The sequence below is a fragment of the Ambystoma mexicanum genome, chromosome 6q, assembly GCF_040938575.1.
Source record: "Ambystoma mexicanum isolate Mex_15411 chromosome 6q, UKY_AmexF1_1, whole genome shotgun sequence".
In the NCBI taxonomy this organism is placed as follows: Eukaryota; Metazoa; Chordata; class Amphibia; order Caudata; family Ambystomatidae; genus Ambystoma; species Ambystoma mexicanum.
The window spans coordinates 1,196,961,232-1,196,977,229 of record NC_090937.1 but is presented as its reverse complement, the minus strand read 5'-3'; the positions used below and the strand labels follow the sequence as shown (position 1 = coordinate 1,196,977,229).

The following is a 15,998-nucleotide window of genomic DNA, read 5'->3' as shown; positions in this document are numbered from 1 at the left end:
CTGACATTGGTGGTGTCATTGAACATGAGTCCATGAGCATAAAACAACCCAGTATGTATGGAGCTTCTAAAATTTGGTGTGGTTTACAAGATTCAGTGCCCAAGGTCTTGAACCCTGACCCAGCAACATCAAAGTCTTTCAATGAAAGGTCAATATGAACGTCCTACTGGTAATCAAGGAAAAGAGATACCCATTTATTGGGACATACACCAGTTACACATAGCAGGTGATGCGTTTACCTCTCTGTGTTGGGTAGAAGGCATAATAGGATGTAGAGCAGAAGCAGCTATAAGATATTCATGAGGACCTATAGAACATGCTAAGATGTGTCTTGAAGAATGGAGAAAATATGCCAGACTATTAACATGTTATGTTAATGTTAAAAAATATTCATACTGCACACTATCACAACTGCAGTGGTCTCGTGGTGCTTGTGCGAATCTGAAAAGGAAAGGGGAAGGGGAAGGGCACATTAGTAGGAAAAAGTTTGGAGAGAGAGCAAGGGAGCTGTGATGTTTTGTTGGCAGTTTCAGTTTGGTTAACACCGTTAGTGGAGCTTTTGATGTGGTATCTGGTCAGAATCTGTCGTGTGGGGGTTCTGTGTGGTGTGTTTGTTGTTGCAGTGTGGTGAAGTGTGTGTGGTTTGCTGTGTTCTAAGAGGTATGGTTATGTTTGGTTAGGGTTTCAGAGTTGTGTGAAGAGGGGTGAGGTTTTAGTAGGTTTGGTTATTGAGTAGGGGTTAGAGGATGTGGAAGGGCCAGCACACATAACAAGGTTGTCAATTCCAGTGCTGTTTTTCAGAAACAATGGCACAGTGCAGATAGGAAATGATGTAGAATGTAAACCATCAGGGATATGCCAGACATGAAAGTAGGTACAGCAGTACTAATGGACCACTATTGGGCCTGTGGTTTGTGGGCCTCTGTGCAGCTTCTGCCACATTTGGGTGTTGCTCAAAGTGATGTGGCGCAAATAGGTGAACATATGGTGAAAAGGGAACACAAAATTAAGATATGCAAAACACTACAACACACAAAAAGACAGAATTACTTTTCTATAGCACCTAATGATTCAACGTATGCTATCCCATCTGTACACAAGCTGTTTAGCAAGGCATCAATGTTCTTGGTGTCTCTTCTCACCACTGGCTTTCAAATGGCAGCAAATGCCAAATTGTTGCAGATAAGTAGATGGGAGTTAATGCAGGCCATAAACGCCACTGAAATGGGGCTCAATGCTATTAAAGAGGAGCAGATAGCTGTCAGATTAATGACTCTCCAAAATAGGTGTTTCCTTGACCTCCTCACTGCCATGGTGGGTGGTGTATGTGCAAAAATTGGAATAAACTGTTGTACATTCACCCAGCACACAGTGAGCAGAATGAGAGCTTGATAGAAGCAATACATTTCACAACTGACCTATGCTGTTACCTGGGCAGATACTGTTCTCCCTAACTTCCTCTTCTCTATGGTGTCCCTCGAGGCTCGGTATTTGGCCCTCTTCTTTTCTATCTCCTCTTTTCACCTTTCTTTCCACCTTTACGCCGATGAGACCCAGATCATTCTCACTTTCAAACTGTCATTCAGCTGTCCAGAACTGAATATCTTCCCATTTCCTACATCCTAATCCCTCAGAAATTGAGGTTCTGTTCTTCCCCCTTTACCTTAGCTCCCACTCCATCCCTCATTCCTTTTCCTTTCCACCTTCCTTTCTTTCCTTTTCACCTTCAGTGCACAACCTGGGCGTTATCTTTGATCCTTCTCTCTCCTTCTCCTTTCATATTTCCTATGTTCAACATTCTCTGTGCTCACTCCTATCTTTCCTTTCATGCTACTAAACCTCTTCTCTTTTCTCTTGTCATTTCCTGTATCGACTATTGTTCATATTTATTTCTTGATCTACCTGCCTCCCATCTTCTACTTCTTCACTCTATCTACACCTTTAGGTTTGTCTCCTTTTTTCTTTACCCCATCAGTCCCCCATCTCATCCTCCCTGCTTTCAATTTTATTACTTACTTTCGAATTCCATCTTTTGTGTCACTTTCTCATGATTGTTTTCAAATGCACCAATGGCCTGGCCCCACCTTACCTTGCATTCTGTGTCCCTCCCCTCTGCTTACAATCTCATAATCTATTTCTTTCAACTGTTCCTAAGCCTCCCTGTGCCTCATCTTGTTTGTGATATTTTTCTCTTTTGGCTCCTAAACATTGGAACGCTCTTCCCCTCTCACTTCGCTCCTCCTTATCTCTTTGCATTTTCCAAACAAATGTTAAATTCTACCTTCTTCTGTCACTTGATTCTTAAAGTTCTTTTCTTTCTCTCTCTACTGATGTAAAATTTACTCATACCACATTTGTACATTTTTCTGTACTGTTTCGAGATTCTCCTTTATTGTACAGTGCCTTCGGCGAACGTCCCTTTATACATTTAATAAAATATAATTCAACTTCCCTACAAAATGTGTGCACAATAATGGTCCAGGAAACTAGTGAAGTTGAGGATGCCGACTGGGTTTATGGCTCTTTTCTCATGAGGGCCTACCTGGCTAGGTAGCACGTTTAAAATACTACTAGCATTTCTGGTATTGGTAGTAACAGTTCTCTGCATCCTGCAAATAATATTAGCACATTGTAGAAAAAATGATTAAATAATTGTGGAAACACAAGGGGGTTCTGAGAGTCCATCAGCTGGTCATTAGTCCTGGTTTTGAGAGTCTTAGCCAGATTCTTTAGCTCACTATCTCTTTCACAGAGGAGAAATATCCATAACATATAAGAATTTGTCCTGCGCTGTGGCAGTCCAGCACTGAAATGCTAGGTAATTCTCCTCTGAACAAGAGTACCAACAGCAACCCCAGACATGTGATTTGGCCTGGTTGCGCCTCATCAGTAGGGTGGTAGCTCTGCCTCTCTAAGAGCAGTGAGCAAGGGGTCCACGCCTGGATTACCCTAGCAACTTAGGTTGAGTTATTTTAATTATACAAACACAAAGGGCATTCTGGGAGTCCCTCTGTCTGGGAGTCCCTCTGTCAGCCATTAGTCCTGGTTTTGAGAGTCTTAGTCAGATTCTTTAGCTCACTATCTCCTTCAAAGAGGAGAAATATTCGTAACATATCAGTCTTTGTCCTGCCTGGGGCAATCCAGCACCGAAATGCTAGGCAATTCTCCTTTGAAGAAGAATACTGACAGCAACCCCAGACACGTGTTTTGTGCCTCTCTAAGAGCAGTGAGAATGGGGTACACATCTGGATTACCCTAGTAACTCAGTGTGAGTTACTTTAATGATGCAAACATCATAGTTCATCCATTTAGGCCTGTCAGAAATTAAAATGTGTGTTAACTTGACTTAGAGAAAGACAACATGACCTCAAACTGTTACTCAGGAGATATTATGGGATATATTTAGAAGGTAATTAAACTCACCACCAAATGGTACCCAATACATCAACGTACATAATGTCTTCTTGACTTGATAATCGACTTCTGATAGCCATAGGTCTCTAAACAACAGTTCTCATGTATTACCCATTTCTTAATGATCAATCGCCATGAGAGAGTGTGCCTTGCAGACACACCACCAATAACAATTATAATTGCTAATCGCCACATGATGCAGTGTTAATGAGCACCAAACACATAGCACATAGTTTTTCAGTTCTCTCTCCCCATGCGATACTAAAGTTATATCAGAACAGCAATTAACATCACTGAGGAAGTGATGTTTGATTCCATAATGAAGTGCAACAAAAGTCACAAGAAGTCTGAAAAAGAACCAGGATCCAGGACCATACATAATATGCCCTTAAAATCCATCTACCGATTTCAACCAACTGTGACGTATGATTGATAGAGTAAAACCGCAATTTCCAGAAGCCATTTCCAGAAGTTAGATTTTGGCAACTTCAGGATAAGCTACACGTGCACTGAAGACGGAATTAGACTGATATGGGGAGGAGGTCAGTGGGATATCAACAATTGTCCAGGTTTGCAGAAACATCACTGGTTGATTGGTTTCAGGCAGGTCTCTTTGCTGTTCGTACCTCTGGCAGTACACCAAAAAGGAAACAGTGACATAAGATGTCATTACCAGTTTGGCAGTGTTTGGAAGTTGAAAGGGGGTCTGTCATGGAGGAGGTTATGAGGAAGAGGGTAGAACACAAAGCGCTGAGTTGAGGAGAGAAAATGTGATAACAGGGGCCTTGTTAGTAGTCTTATTATCTGCTTACTTTGGTTATTGGCTCTATTTATAGAATACCAATCTGGCTATGAACAGTTCTTACTCTGCTATTGACAGAAAAGTAAAGATGGAATATTGCACAAACACACCATGGTATGTTCTGTTTTGAGCACATGTACATCTTTTTTCTACCAAACAGTTTCATGGTTTATCTGTTTACACTGTTCTGTGTATTTTTCTTTATTGAAATATGTATGCTGATCTCAGTCACCTTAAATGCAGCAAAGTCTACAGAGCTAAAGCAGGGGCTCACCTAAATGCAAGACACAAAATGTTACTGCCCGTTATGTGCATTCGAGAAACAATTGAACTCTATTGAATTATATTTAACACAATAGAAAACAGCACACATTGAAAATATATTAGGGGTGTTTTGACCCTGACTGGTAGGCCTATATGGAAATCAGAAGTATAAATACTTATGAGGGTACCTCAAGTGATACACAAGATGTAATTGTCTACCTTCCAGAAATATTAGGCTATAGAAGACAGTAGAAACCTTAAATGCTGAATACATGTGAGCACCTTTCGGGACAAGATAAAGTCACGTCGTACTATCGATGCACAAGAGGGCTCGAGGTCCTTGCTGACCGAAGAGGAATACATGTCTGTAATAGCTTCCCAACCAACGTGTAAAGTTGCAAAGGAATTGCATCAAACATTCAAGACTTACCTGGGGCCAATATTCATAGATTCATCCGGGAAATACGGGAAGTGCTCCTGTTACTCTATCAGGAGTCAAGCACACATAATTGTCTTGCTTAAAAAAGGTAAAGATCTCTCTAAGACCTTGTTATGTGGGCGTATTCACCCCTTAACGCTGATACTATGTTTTGTTCTAAGAACATTGAAGAACATTGCAAATAGGTTGGTTTGGTGGTGACCCAGTTGAGCACAACACAAGAGGTAATGATTGGAAGGTTTAGAATTCACCTTAACCTCTGGCATCGCTCTGGTTACCCTTCAGACATTGTTCTTCAGCCTGCCAACTCATTACAGAAAGTGAGAAGACCATATGCAAATCAGGCCTGGTCACACTCCAAAAAGAGGAAGTCAAGTCCAAACTGCGTGGTCACATCCCTTCTGCACAAGACCATAAGCAACCCCAGACATATTTTGGACACATTGGGTGTCACCAGTGAGGAGTAGCTTGGGTGACAATAGCACTACAAAACAGGTGATGGCTCAACAGTTCAGAACTAAACTTGTTCTTCAGCCTGCCAAGCCATTACAGAAAGGGGAAAGACTGTATGCATATATGGATTAATCTCAGGACACCCTAGTTAATCAGCCAATATCAACATGGCTGTATTAAGGAAAATTCAACTGTGGATCTGAGTAATCTGACTCATGCAGTGTTAGATATTGTGATCCGCACAATCTTCCCTCCAAACTGTATTGTTATAGGTGTGGGGAAAACTTTGGCAGAGTGGAGATGGGTTACCTCTGTGCAGCAATGCAGTGGATGATTTTTTTTCTTTTTTTTTCTGAATACTATTCATTTCAAGGAGCTATACTGAGAAATATTTCTGGTGGTCATGCTAATCGTGAAGCAGCCTCAATGCTTTTAGTCATTCCGGGCAGAAGGAAGGGATGTCCTCTACCCCCTCTTCTTTTTTCACTTACATATTGAACTTTTCACTTGATGATTAATTAATTAAAGGATAACATGAAATACCCACTTTTCATTTGGAGGTACCCACTTACTTGTTTGCTAATGACATCTTGGTTTACTTATTTATGTATTTATTTATTTATTGAGCATTTGTAAGGGAGGGAACATGGGAATGAAAGTTAAATATAATAACAACAAAGAGAGAGAAAAAAGAAGCAGTCCTACTAGGTCTTGTGAGTATTCAGAACATGCAAGTGCAGAGAGAGATAGGGACAAGGGAGGGAGTACATTTGCAAGCAGTGGTTAAGTGCCTGGCAGAGATCACTTGGTAAGAGTGGTCAACTGCCAATACAATAAGTGCAGGCCTGTGGGACAGCACAAGCCAGTGGTGTCTAAAGACTTGTGCTGGGAGTGGCAGAGGCTGAAGGCGATTGGGAAGGGGGCAGGACCCAGACAGACACATTAGGGATCTGGTCACCAATCTCAGTGACTGATGGGTTTAGCAAGGGAGTGATAGTGGGAAGGAGGAGGTGAAAAAGAAAGTCTTGAGGAGCTTACGGAATTTGAGGCAATCCGGCTCAAAATTTGGAAGGAGGGGGATGCTATTCCAGACGAAGGAGCCAGCCGAGGAAAGAGATCAGCCACCAGCTTGCTGGTTAGAGAAACACTTGACACACAGAGAGATGCAGCCTGAGGAGCATAAAGATTTGGAGAGAGAGAATTTGATGAGAGCTAGTTGTAGATAGCTTGGTCCCCAACCACACTAAGCCATCTAGATGATGCAGAGGGATTTCAATTTGATCCTTGCAGCAACCGGGAGCCAGTGTAGAGATTTTAGGGCTGGAGAGATGCAGTCCCTGGGCTTGAGACCAAGGATCAGTCTTGCAGCCCTATCCTGGATAAGCTGGAGGGGACGTGGAGAGGAAGATGGTAGATTAAAGAAGAGGCTATTGCAGTAGAGTACCGGAGCTCTGGAGACATTGAGCTTTTGGGAGAAACTGAGGAAAGGTAGGACTCCTTTGAGGAGGTGGAGTTTAAAGTGGGCCTTCTTGGCAAGGTCCTGGATGTGAGGGAGAACAGAAAGAGAGGAGTTGAAGATGACTCTGAGGTTTCTGGTTCAGTTGAAGGAAAAGAAGGAGAGTCCATAGCGAGTGGCCAGAGTGAAGTGAAGAAAGAGGAAACAGGAGTCCTACCGGGAAGCATCTCAGCATTGCTGGCATTGAGGCATAGATAATTGGAGGCACACCAGGACTGCATGGCAAATAGGCAGTCAGGAATGATGGAGGAAGTGAGGAGAGTATCAAAGGGAAGTTTGAAGAAGAATTGGGTGTCATCTGCATAACACTTGAAGTCAGGGGAGAAAGTGGAAATTAGGTGTGCAAGCGACACAAGATAGATGTTAAAGAGCCAGGGAGAATTCCACCTGTGGATATATAGGTGGGAGAGTAGAAAGAGCCCAGGATAACCTCGAAGGGACAGTCAGTGAGAAAGGAGGTCTACCAGTCCAGTGCCCACTCTGAAATACCAAGGGTTTTGTTGAGCAGTTTTATGAGGATGGAGTGGTTGAGCATGTCAAATGCAGAGGAGAGATCAAGTAGGATGAGAACAGCTCGAGAGTTAGAGTCAGGAGATGTGAGCAGTTCTTCACAGGTGTTCATGAGAGCAGTTTCCTTGTCTCTGAATGCTCTGAATCCAGATTATTGGTTGTTTAGATAACCAACAAGCTCACTATGCTGGGTCAGTTGGGGGAAGACAGCTTTTCCAAGAGGATCCTAAGGAAGGGGGTGATAGAGATGGGGTGGTATTTAGCCAGATACAAGGGGTTGTCAGAAGGTTTTTTTCAAGAGGGGGCACACAAAAGAGTGCATGAAGGAGGAGGGGTAAGAACCAGTAGCAAGAGAGTTATTGCAGAAATCAGCAAATGCAGGGGCAAAAGAGCCAATATTGTCCTTAAATGTTCTGGAAGAACAGGGGGAGGACTATTTGGAGGACACCTTCATAGAGTGGACCCCTCTAGTGACCTCCTCTGAAGTGACAGGAGAGAAGGCGGATAGAACGGCAGAGGCAGGGTGGGAGGCCAACGGTGGTAGGGGGAGTGGAGGGGCAAAACGAAGAGAGAGTGCTCAGGATGTCCTGAGTTTTTCAGTGAAGTGTGTGGCCAATGGATTGAAGAGGGCCTGAGAGGGAAGAGGTGAGGTAGAGACTGTGTAAGGGTGGATAGTCTGTTGCAGATTTTAAAGAGTTCAGCCGTGTTGCTGGATGCACCAGAGACACAAGCCTGAATGTGGTCCCTTTTCTTGGGACGAATAAATCGGTATTGACTTTGAAGGAGGTGACAGGCCAGTTTGTCAGAGGGTGAACCTGAGGTCTGCCACTTCTGTTATGCAGATCTGCACTTGCGTTTCAGGGCTGCAAGTTCAGAATCATACCAGGTTTTACGCTTGGTGGCATTTTTCAGGTGGATCCTCATGACTGGGGCAAGAATATCTAGAGTGTTAGTGATGGCAAGATAGAGGCTGCTGAAATCGGAATCAGAGGTAGAGTCTTCAGTGGGGGAGAGGTGGGGATGAAGGTACATGCGAAGCAAGGAGCAGATAATCATTTCATCAAATGAATGTCTGTGAATGAGGTTGGAAGGTCTGGGGGAGGTGCGGTCAGATGGCAGAGAAGACCCAGGTGAGAGGAGAGGAGGGAAGGGTCTGTCCAGGGTTGTGATGCAGTTAGTGGGGCTGAGAGCAAAAGATCAGTGTGGATTAAGGAATCAAGAGTGTGTCCAGCTGAGTGGGTAGGACCAGAGGGGAGAATGAAGAGGGAGCACGAGGTGCAGCCGTCATGTAGGTTTTCCAATAAGAGGTACAGGGCCGTGGTACACCCATTGGAGGAGGATCAGGGTTGAAAGACTGAGGTAGAAATGTTCGAGGGAGAAAAAAACAAAATGCATTTTGATCGGGAACTGGTGCTTCTGTGTCTTTTCCTTATTTATTTGTTTATTTGTGGACGGCTGCGGGAGACACCGCCGCAACCCTCGCTCACAATATAGTGAGCACGGGTGCTGGGAACACCCCTGTAGCCCTCCTTTCTTTGGAATGTCTGTGGGGGACACAATTCCCCCCGCATTTCCCACTCTCAATATAGTGATCAAGGGTGCAGGAACACCGATGCAGCAACACTGAATGCATGATCTTGTTGAACCTTTCGGCTGTTCGGAATTTTTGAACGGCTGAAATTCGGCCAAATTACGCATTTTTTATTGCTCATTTTGGCTGATACCTCGGATGAGGGGAGACAGAGACAAAAGAAGAAGGAGTAACAGGTATTGGAAAGATTTTGAAACAGGACGGCAAACGCTGATCGAAGAGGAGAAGGTTGGGTTGAAGACCATGAGCCATGATAGTGCCATTGCGATAGACATTAATGATACACCTGGATGATGAGAAGCCTGCTAAGAGTACTGCTAAGAGTACTTTCCATCTAGTGGCACCATTAATGGGTCGTGATATGAAAGGACAGAGAGTAGAGATAAGATGATGTGTCCAAAGACATGGAGAGGGCAATGAAAAAAGTATATCAGTGACAATCTGTCTGGAAGCTGTGCTGACATAGGTGTCTGCAATGAGTAGACTGAGGATAGTGGTCAAGAAGTCTTTTTTAAACTCTTCCCTTCCAGACGTTTTGAGAGAGGATAGGTGATAGTATAGCAGTTGGAATAGATAGGGAAGATGGTGTGTGCCATAGGGTTGGTGGATGGAAGATAGAGGAGAGACTGCACAGCAGGAGCAAAAACCTTCCAGGCAGCCTAGTAGCCAAACAAGTGTGAAAACAGATGCAATAAAGAGACTTGAGTATATGAATAGGGGCAAGGAATAGTTAAAAACACACCAGGATTAGAATGTACCAAAAATCTCAGAAATTCAATGCAAAATGGCAGTGAAGAGTTGTCAAAAACACACAAGTATTCAAATATACCAAAAAGCACAGAAATGCAATGCAAAATGGGGTGTGGGACGAGAGTGAACTTCTTGCTTCTTTGCCCAACGTTTGTAATCTTTGGGTCATCTTTGATAGCAACCTCTGGATGCATCAATTCATTACAAGCACTGCTTCTGCTCCTCATATCCACCTCCTCAACATTACTACAACTGCTTAAGCATATTGCTGGCTTTCTCTCTACTCGTTCCTCCCTCTTGACAAAGTCCTCAGCTTTGCTACATGCACTTTATACAACCTACCATGATCCTTCCCTACTTCTGCTTACCAATGACATACTGGCTGGCTCTCCATGTAGAAACATTCCCTTTCTAATTTGATCTCCTAGTCTAAAAATCTATCAATGGTCTTGCTCCTCAGTACCTGTCGAGTGTATCTCTGTGTACTCATCATCTTGTTCCCTCCAATCCTCCTCCTCAATCAACCTCCCAGTCCCATGCCCTACCCATGCCTCATCTCACTTCCACTCTTTCTCTCTACTTGCCCAGCTCCACTGGACCTTCTGCTCATCACAATCAAAGCCATTCCATCTGTGGGTCTCTTCAAAACTTGGTGTACGCTTCACTTACTTGAAAAAACGGGAGTACCCCCTACACTCTCAACTTTCCTCCCATACCCCATCACCCACCAGTGCCACCTAATAATTAAATGGTATATATGTATATAGTACTCTTTAGTTTGCTGTTAAGGTTAATGTTGTAAGTAATTGTAATTGGTTATTTATAGCACACTTAATATCCAGAGGTTTCTCAGCATGGACCCGGGGATCAAACCTGTGTTGCTCCATCTCATCTTGCTTCCAAGGCATGCACGTTGCCCCTGAGCTATCCTCCCAAGCTCTAAGTGGTTGTTTTCTCTATATACATTTGTTTCTGCTCATTTTGTCCCTGGTATATCGCCCACTTTTCTACACCCTCACCACTTGTTATCATCATTATACTCTTGTACAGGCAATCTTCGACGGAATGCTTCCATCATGGGTACACGTGCTATTGTTAAGTAATTTCTGCTCAAACATTGTCATCCCTTTCTTCAAATAAATAATGAATCTGAAATCCATGTAGCTTGATTTGTGTTTGCAGTGATTGAATTGTCAAATATGTGTATTTATTGATGGTGGATACAACAAGTAGAACATTGTTCAGAGTCCTCATGCCACATATTTGAAAATCTTGGACAGAAGGTAGCAGAAATTAAGTAATGTCTCTGGTGTCTCTGGTTTCTTTACTTTTATTTATACATATTAAGGGATACTATGCTTAAAAGTCTTCCTCAATTACATTGTTTATCAAATACATCATTTTGAATGTAACACATAGTTAGAAAAACTAAGGTTTTAAATCAATTTATTAGAACGTAGAACAGAACCGTATAAATTGTGATCAAATTCACTGAAGCATGGCATTATTTTAGCTTTTTGAAAAAATGTAGATATGTGATGTCACAAGTGATGCCATCTGTGTCATTAGTGATGTCATCAGTCATGTTATGTGTGTGCTCATGGGCTGATCAAAGGGGGACACAGAGTTAAGGTAGCACAGCATTTGAGCACTTGCCAAATTTCAAAGCTATTGTGTTAAATCATCACCATAAAGTCAATTCAACTAAAGATGTTTTCATTGACTGTTTCAAGTTAACTCTCATTACTAAAGTTTTTTTTGTATTTCATATATTTTATGCTCACACCACCTGTAATACAAACGTTTATTTCTGTTTATAGCAGCATCAGATATCATAAGCAATGTTATCAGTATGTTTCTAAGCTGCGGAAAAGAAGATGTTTCCCCATTATGGATCTGTGGCCCATGGCCTGTGGCTTTCGTCGTGCTTTCTTTGTAGTAATGATGTACCAGAACGAAAATGGGTGTACATTATTTGGTCTTTTAGCATACATTTTGCATTTCCTTTTTTTCAATTAGCCCTTTTTTCTCTCTCAAAATTTTACAACGAAAACTGCAAATTCATATGAGAATGAACAAAAACAACACAGTGCCCATGCATATGAAGGTTTTATTCCAGTTAATATTCTTTGCCATTGTTGCAAAAAATGAAAAAAAAATAGTATTCATAGACCAGCAAACTTTCAAATTCTACTGTTTCATCCTCTCCACACCCCCAATGAGGGCAAACATCCCCATTAAACCCTCTTACCATATTGGTAGAACATTGTAATTTAAACAAATGCAAGAAAGCCTGCTTTATATCTTTCAAACAGTTTCACATATTTACACCCCAGACTTTCCAATATTGGTGGAAAGTGGTCGCTGCACTATACTTAAGTATGACATTCCATAAGAATCCTGAACATTTAATTGCTAATGACTTTTGACTTGCATGACAGATATGGGTGACATTTTGCTAACTACATGTTAACTACATGTTTTTCATTGCTGCCCTCCAAGACTGGACATTTTGGGAAAGATTTGCTAGCCAATTAAAAAGTTATTAAGAAAGCAACACACTGCTGTTTTCGGCATATTCCTATTCATTTCCCCATAGAGAAATAGTCAATATTTCTGTGCAGCACACAGCAAAAAACACTGAGCGGAATTTGGACAAGGTGTGAAACAAGTTGGGCACAACGGATTGAGACAATTTCCAGGAGGGGCCAGCGTTATTCAATCTGGTATTTGTTCAAATATTTGAGGGAGAAGGGCCTACACCCTTCTCCCAAAATTATAGCTATATCTCACATGCTGCTTTGCATCAGAGTGGTTTTTCATAAAGAAAAATCTGCCATTTGTTTTGTTCGATGTGAGAAATAATCGGGTTATAACGTGTATAACCGAAGTTAGCCAAAAATGAAAAGTGATTAAAATGCCATTTGGAGGAGAAATATGGATGAAATGGCATCAGGCTAGAGGTGGGGATGGTGAATAGTACACCATGAGAAATTGGGGATCGGGGGGGGGGGGGCCTGAGAAACAATATCAGAGCTATAACCGGGTTTATATTATGGTTATAGTAGAAAATGGGATCAGGGATTGGATTGCATCACATGAGAATATCTGTGGTTATTTCTGGCGTTTGTGGATAACTAGAGTTGTTTGCAATACATTTTATTTTAAAAGACCGAGTTAAAAAAATATATCAATACAAAACAAAGTGGAATTCTTCAGCTACAGTGAGGTGGGGGTAAAGGGTGTGGCCTTAGGCTATGGGTATTGGGTTACTGGGTTACTCTAAGGTGCTGAATGGTGCAGTATGGAAAGTGGACACAGCCACAGGATACCGTCCATGTCCAAAGTATGTAAGTAAAAGTGGCCTGATTTTAATGTTTTGATGAGCATCTTTGTAATTGTAAATTTGCTTCCAAGACAAACTCGTTACCCCTGAGCTATCCTTCCTGCCCAATGATTTTAGTGTGGAATGTTCTGAGTATGGAATGCTGCCTTTGTGTGTGTCCTGGTGAGTGCTCATGGATTGGAGAGAGGCTGATGGATGGAGAGGGCGTGCCAGTGGATGTATCATATCTGTGTATATCTTGTGGTACTGCTGAGTTCTGTACTATGATTATCCGGTAACCTAAGAATTAAGCAGCTTTTCTTTTGCATCGGTGGTCCCTGGTCATCTTCTGAAAAGACACATTACAGCAAGAGGCTGCCTAACAATGCACGCTCTGAAAAGGGTTGTGGTGTAATGTTGCTTGTCTGCGGTCAGCAGCCCTAATTGCTGTAGCATTTAGGTCGTTATCTGATTGTTTGCAAAAGTATGTATTTATGTTTGCACTCGTGTCTATGGATTGAAAAGAGGCATGGCAGTGGTACTTTGTGCAACGGGGCAGGCACAGTTCAAAATCCTATGAATAGTTCAGGGAGTGGAGTATTCAGCGTCAAAGCCATGGTGGGGAGCTCCTAACGATGCAGTAATGCAGGGCCAATAATCCTCGGAAGCTAGAAAGATATTGAACGAGATATGTTTTAAGTTCCTTTTTTTTTTATTTGCGGACAAATAAAACAAATCTGATGTGAGGACGTATGATGTTCCAGAGCATCAGCATACAGCTTTAGGGGGAGTGTTTGCTCGGCATTTTTCACAATTCATGCATGCATATGGTTTATTGGTTTATGTGTGACAATGTTGCATAGGCTATTATGGTCGATTTAAATGCAATTCGAGTTAATATGTGGTAATAAAGGCAGGATGAAGCACATACATAAACCTAATTCCTGCAGGAAATATGAAATAACATTATACTAAGATGAATAACATCACATCCCTCTACTAAAGGTTACATGCAATCTGTCTTCATTATGTACCACTCTAGAGTGATAGGTTTGGCGACATGTGCCTGATATTTAATGCCCATAGTATTGCGAATATAAACAGCAAATAACCCCTGGCGTTGCTTAATAGATTCAGATACCATAACTTCCATATAGATGAATCAGTGTATTTACTCACCCAGCTCTCCATTTTTAATGACTTCAAACGTAGCCCAGATGTCAGTGGCAGAAGGCGTTTTGCTCTTTAACCGTAGCGCTGTTTTGGTTAATTCATCTGCTTCCATTGTAGGGGACACCTGTGGATGAATCATTTGTGTATCTGATTTCAGTAAACCTTCAAAACATTCATCAAAAACATCAACATTTGTTAGCACTACGACATAGCTCCAATAGCAGTTAGTCTGCCATTCGTTCTGCAGACTATTGGATGTTTGAGACATAGTTTAGGGCACACAACTACAGTAAGCAGTGGCTAATGCCGATGTTGCAACTCCATTTTCATCGACTAGGTTTGCCAAGAATGCCTCATTCCTATATAATTATGTCACAAAGATGGTGGTGCCCCCCCACCCTCCTCATTGGTTGGCATATTTTGATGGCACATTAATCTCGCTTTCTCCCACATGGGCTCAATATCCGTGTACTTCTGTTGTATTGTTTACATGGATCTATTGTATCTGAATTTTTATCATTATAAATTGTGCCTAAGTTAGGAGTGGGGGTTTCATGAACCATTTCAGATAATAATAATAATAATAATAATAATAATAATAATAATAATAATAATAATAATAATAATAATAAAACAAAATAACTGCTGTCCGATTTTTGTAACTTAGGCTAATGGGACTACAAATGTTACAAAATAGTAAAACATGCATTGAATCGTCGTGATATATTGGACATAAGGGTATGTGTAAGTCAGCATTAATCACATATTTTCGCCATTTTGAGGTAAAAGTCCAGGGGCAGAGAACCGAGCTGCATCTATATATATATATATGTATATATATGTTTTTACTGCATACTATTCCGTCAAGGTAATCTTCTGCCTCCAAGAGTTATATTGACCTCCAAATAGCTATTATGTAAATGACTTGTCTGACAAGTTGAGGTTATGATCCATTAGTACTCGACAGAGGGGGTGACAACCTCCCAGCCCATGAGGAGACTCGGAACAGGGGCATTACCAAAAGGTAATCCCGCTGCTCTGATCCTCCTCAGGGCTGGAGGTCACATTCTTCCCCACCGGGGAGCAGGGTAAATACTCCGCTCCCTTGCCCTGCACAGATTTTCCCCCCACACTTACCTCCTTTTTGGATCCTTTTCACGAGCGTTCATGCTGGGAACCCTTATGTCCCCAGCACGTCCGCTCCTGATCTGCGACACGCTGCCATTGAATGGAAGAAAGGGTCTACATGTAGTCCTTTTCTTCCTTTACATGGCGGCCATTATTTAGTTTACATTTTCCTATTTTTTTACTAGCCGCCATGGAAAGGAAGAAGGTGCTAAATGTAGTCCCGTCTCCCATTCCATAGTGGCCATTTTGTTTGTTTACTTTTTTTAAAAAGCGATTTTTTAATGGCTGCCATGGAAAGGGAGAACAGACTTTGTTTCCCCTTCTTTGGCAGCCACTTCTTGTTTCTTTTCTCAGTTGCGAAACGCTGGAGCATTTCGCAAATGAAAGAAAAAAGCTTTCAGTACCCCGGTATTACGGGCCGGGGTACTAATAGCAATAAGCCCCTCAGAGGGGGGCATTAACACTTCAGGTAATGACCCGAGCCTGCATTACGCCCTTGCTTTGCTCAGGCCTGTAACTACGGGCCCCGGAGCATTACCTGAAGCTGTAAATGCCCCACCTACTTGTGGCTTATTGCATAATTACTGGTGTGCTTGCATTATGAAACATGTTGCTGCTGACCCTGTAGTATCT

General features: G+C 42.1%; 1 protein-coding gene across 3 annotated transcripts in view; it reads right to left on the bottom strand.

The window, feature by feature from the left end:
* The window catches only part of ARAP2 (ArfGAP with RhoGAP domain, ankyrin repeat and PH domain 2), a 1,740,202-nt gene that overhangs the window by 294,353 nt on the left and 1,429,851 nt on the right, over window positions 1–15,998 (bottom strand). For all 3 annotated transcript variants that reach the window (XM_069631830.1, XM_069631832.1, XM_069631831.1), the window contains one exon: window positions 14,244–14,361. In XM_069631830.1, the coding sequence (XP_069487931.1) occupies window positions 14,244–14,361 (118 nt within the window). The remainder of the gene's footprint in view (window positions 1–14,243; window positions 14,362–15,998) is intronic.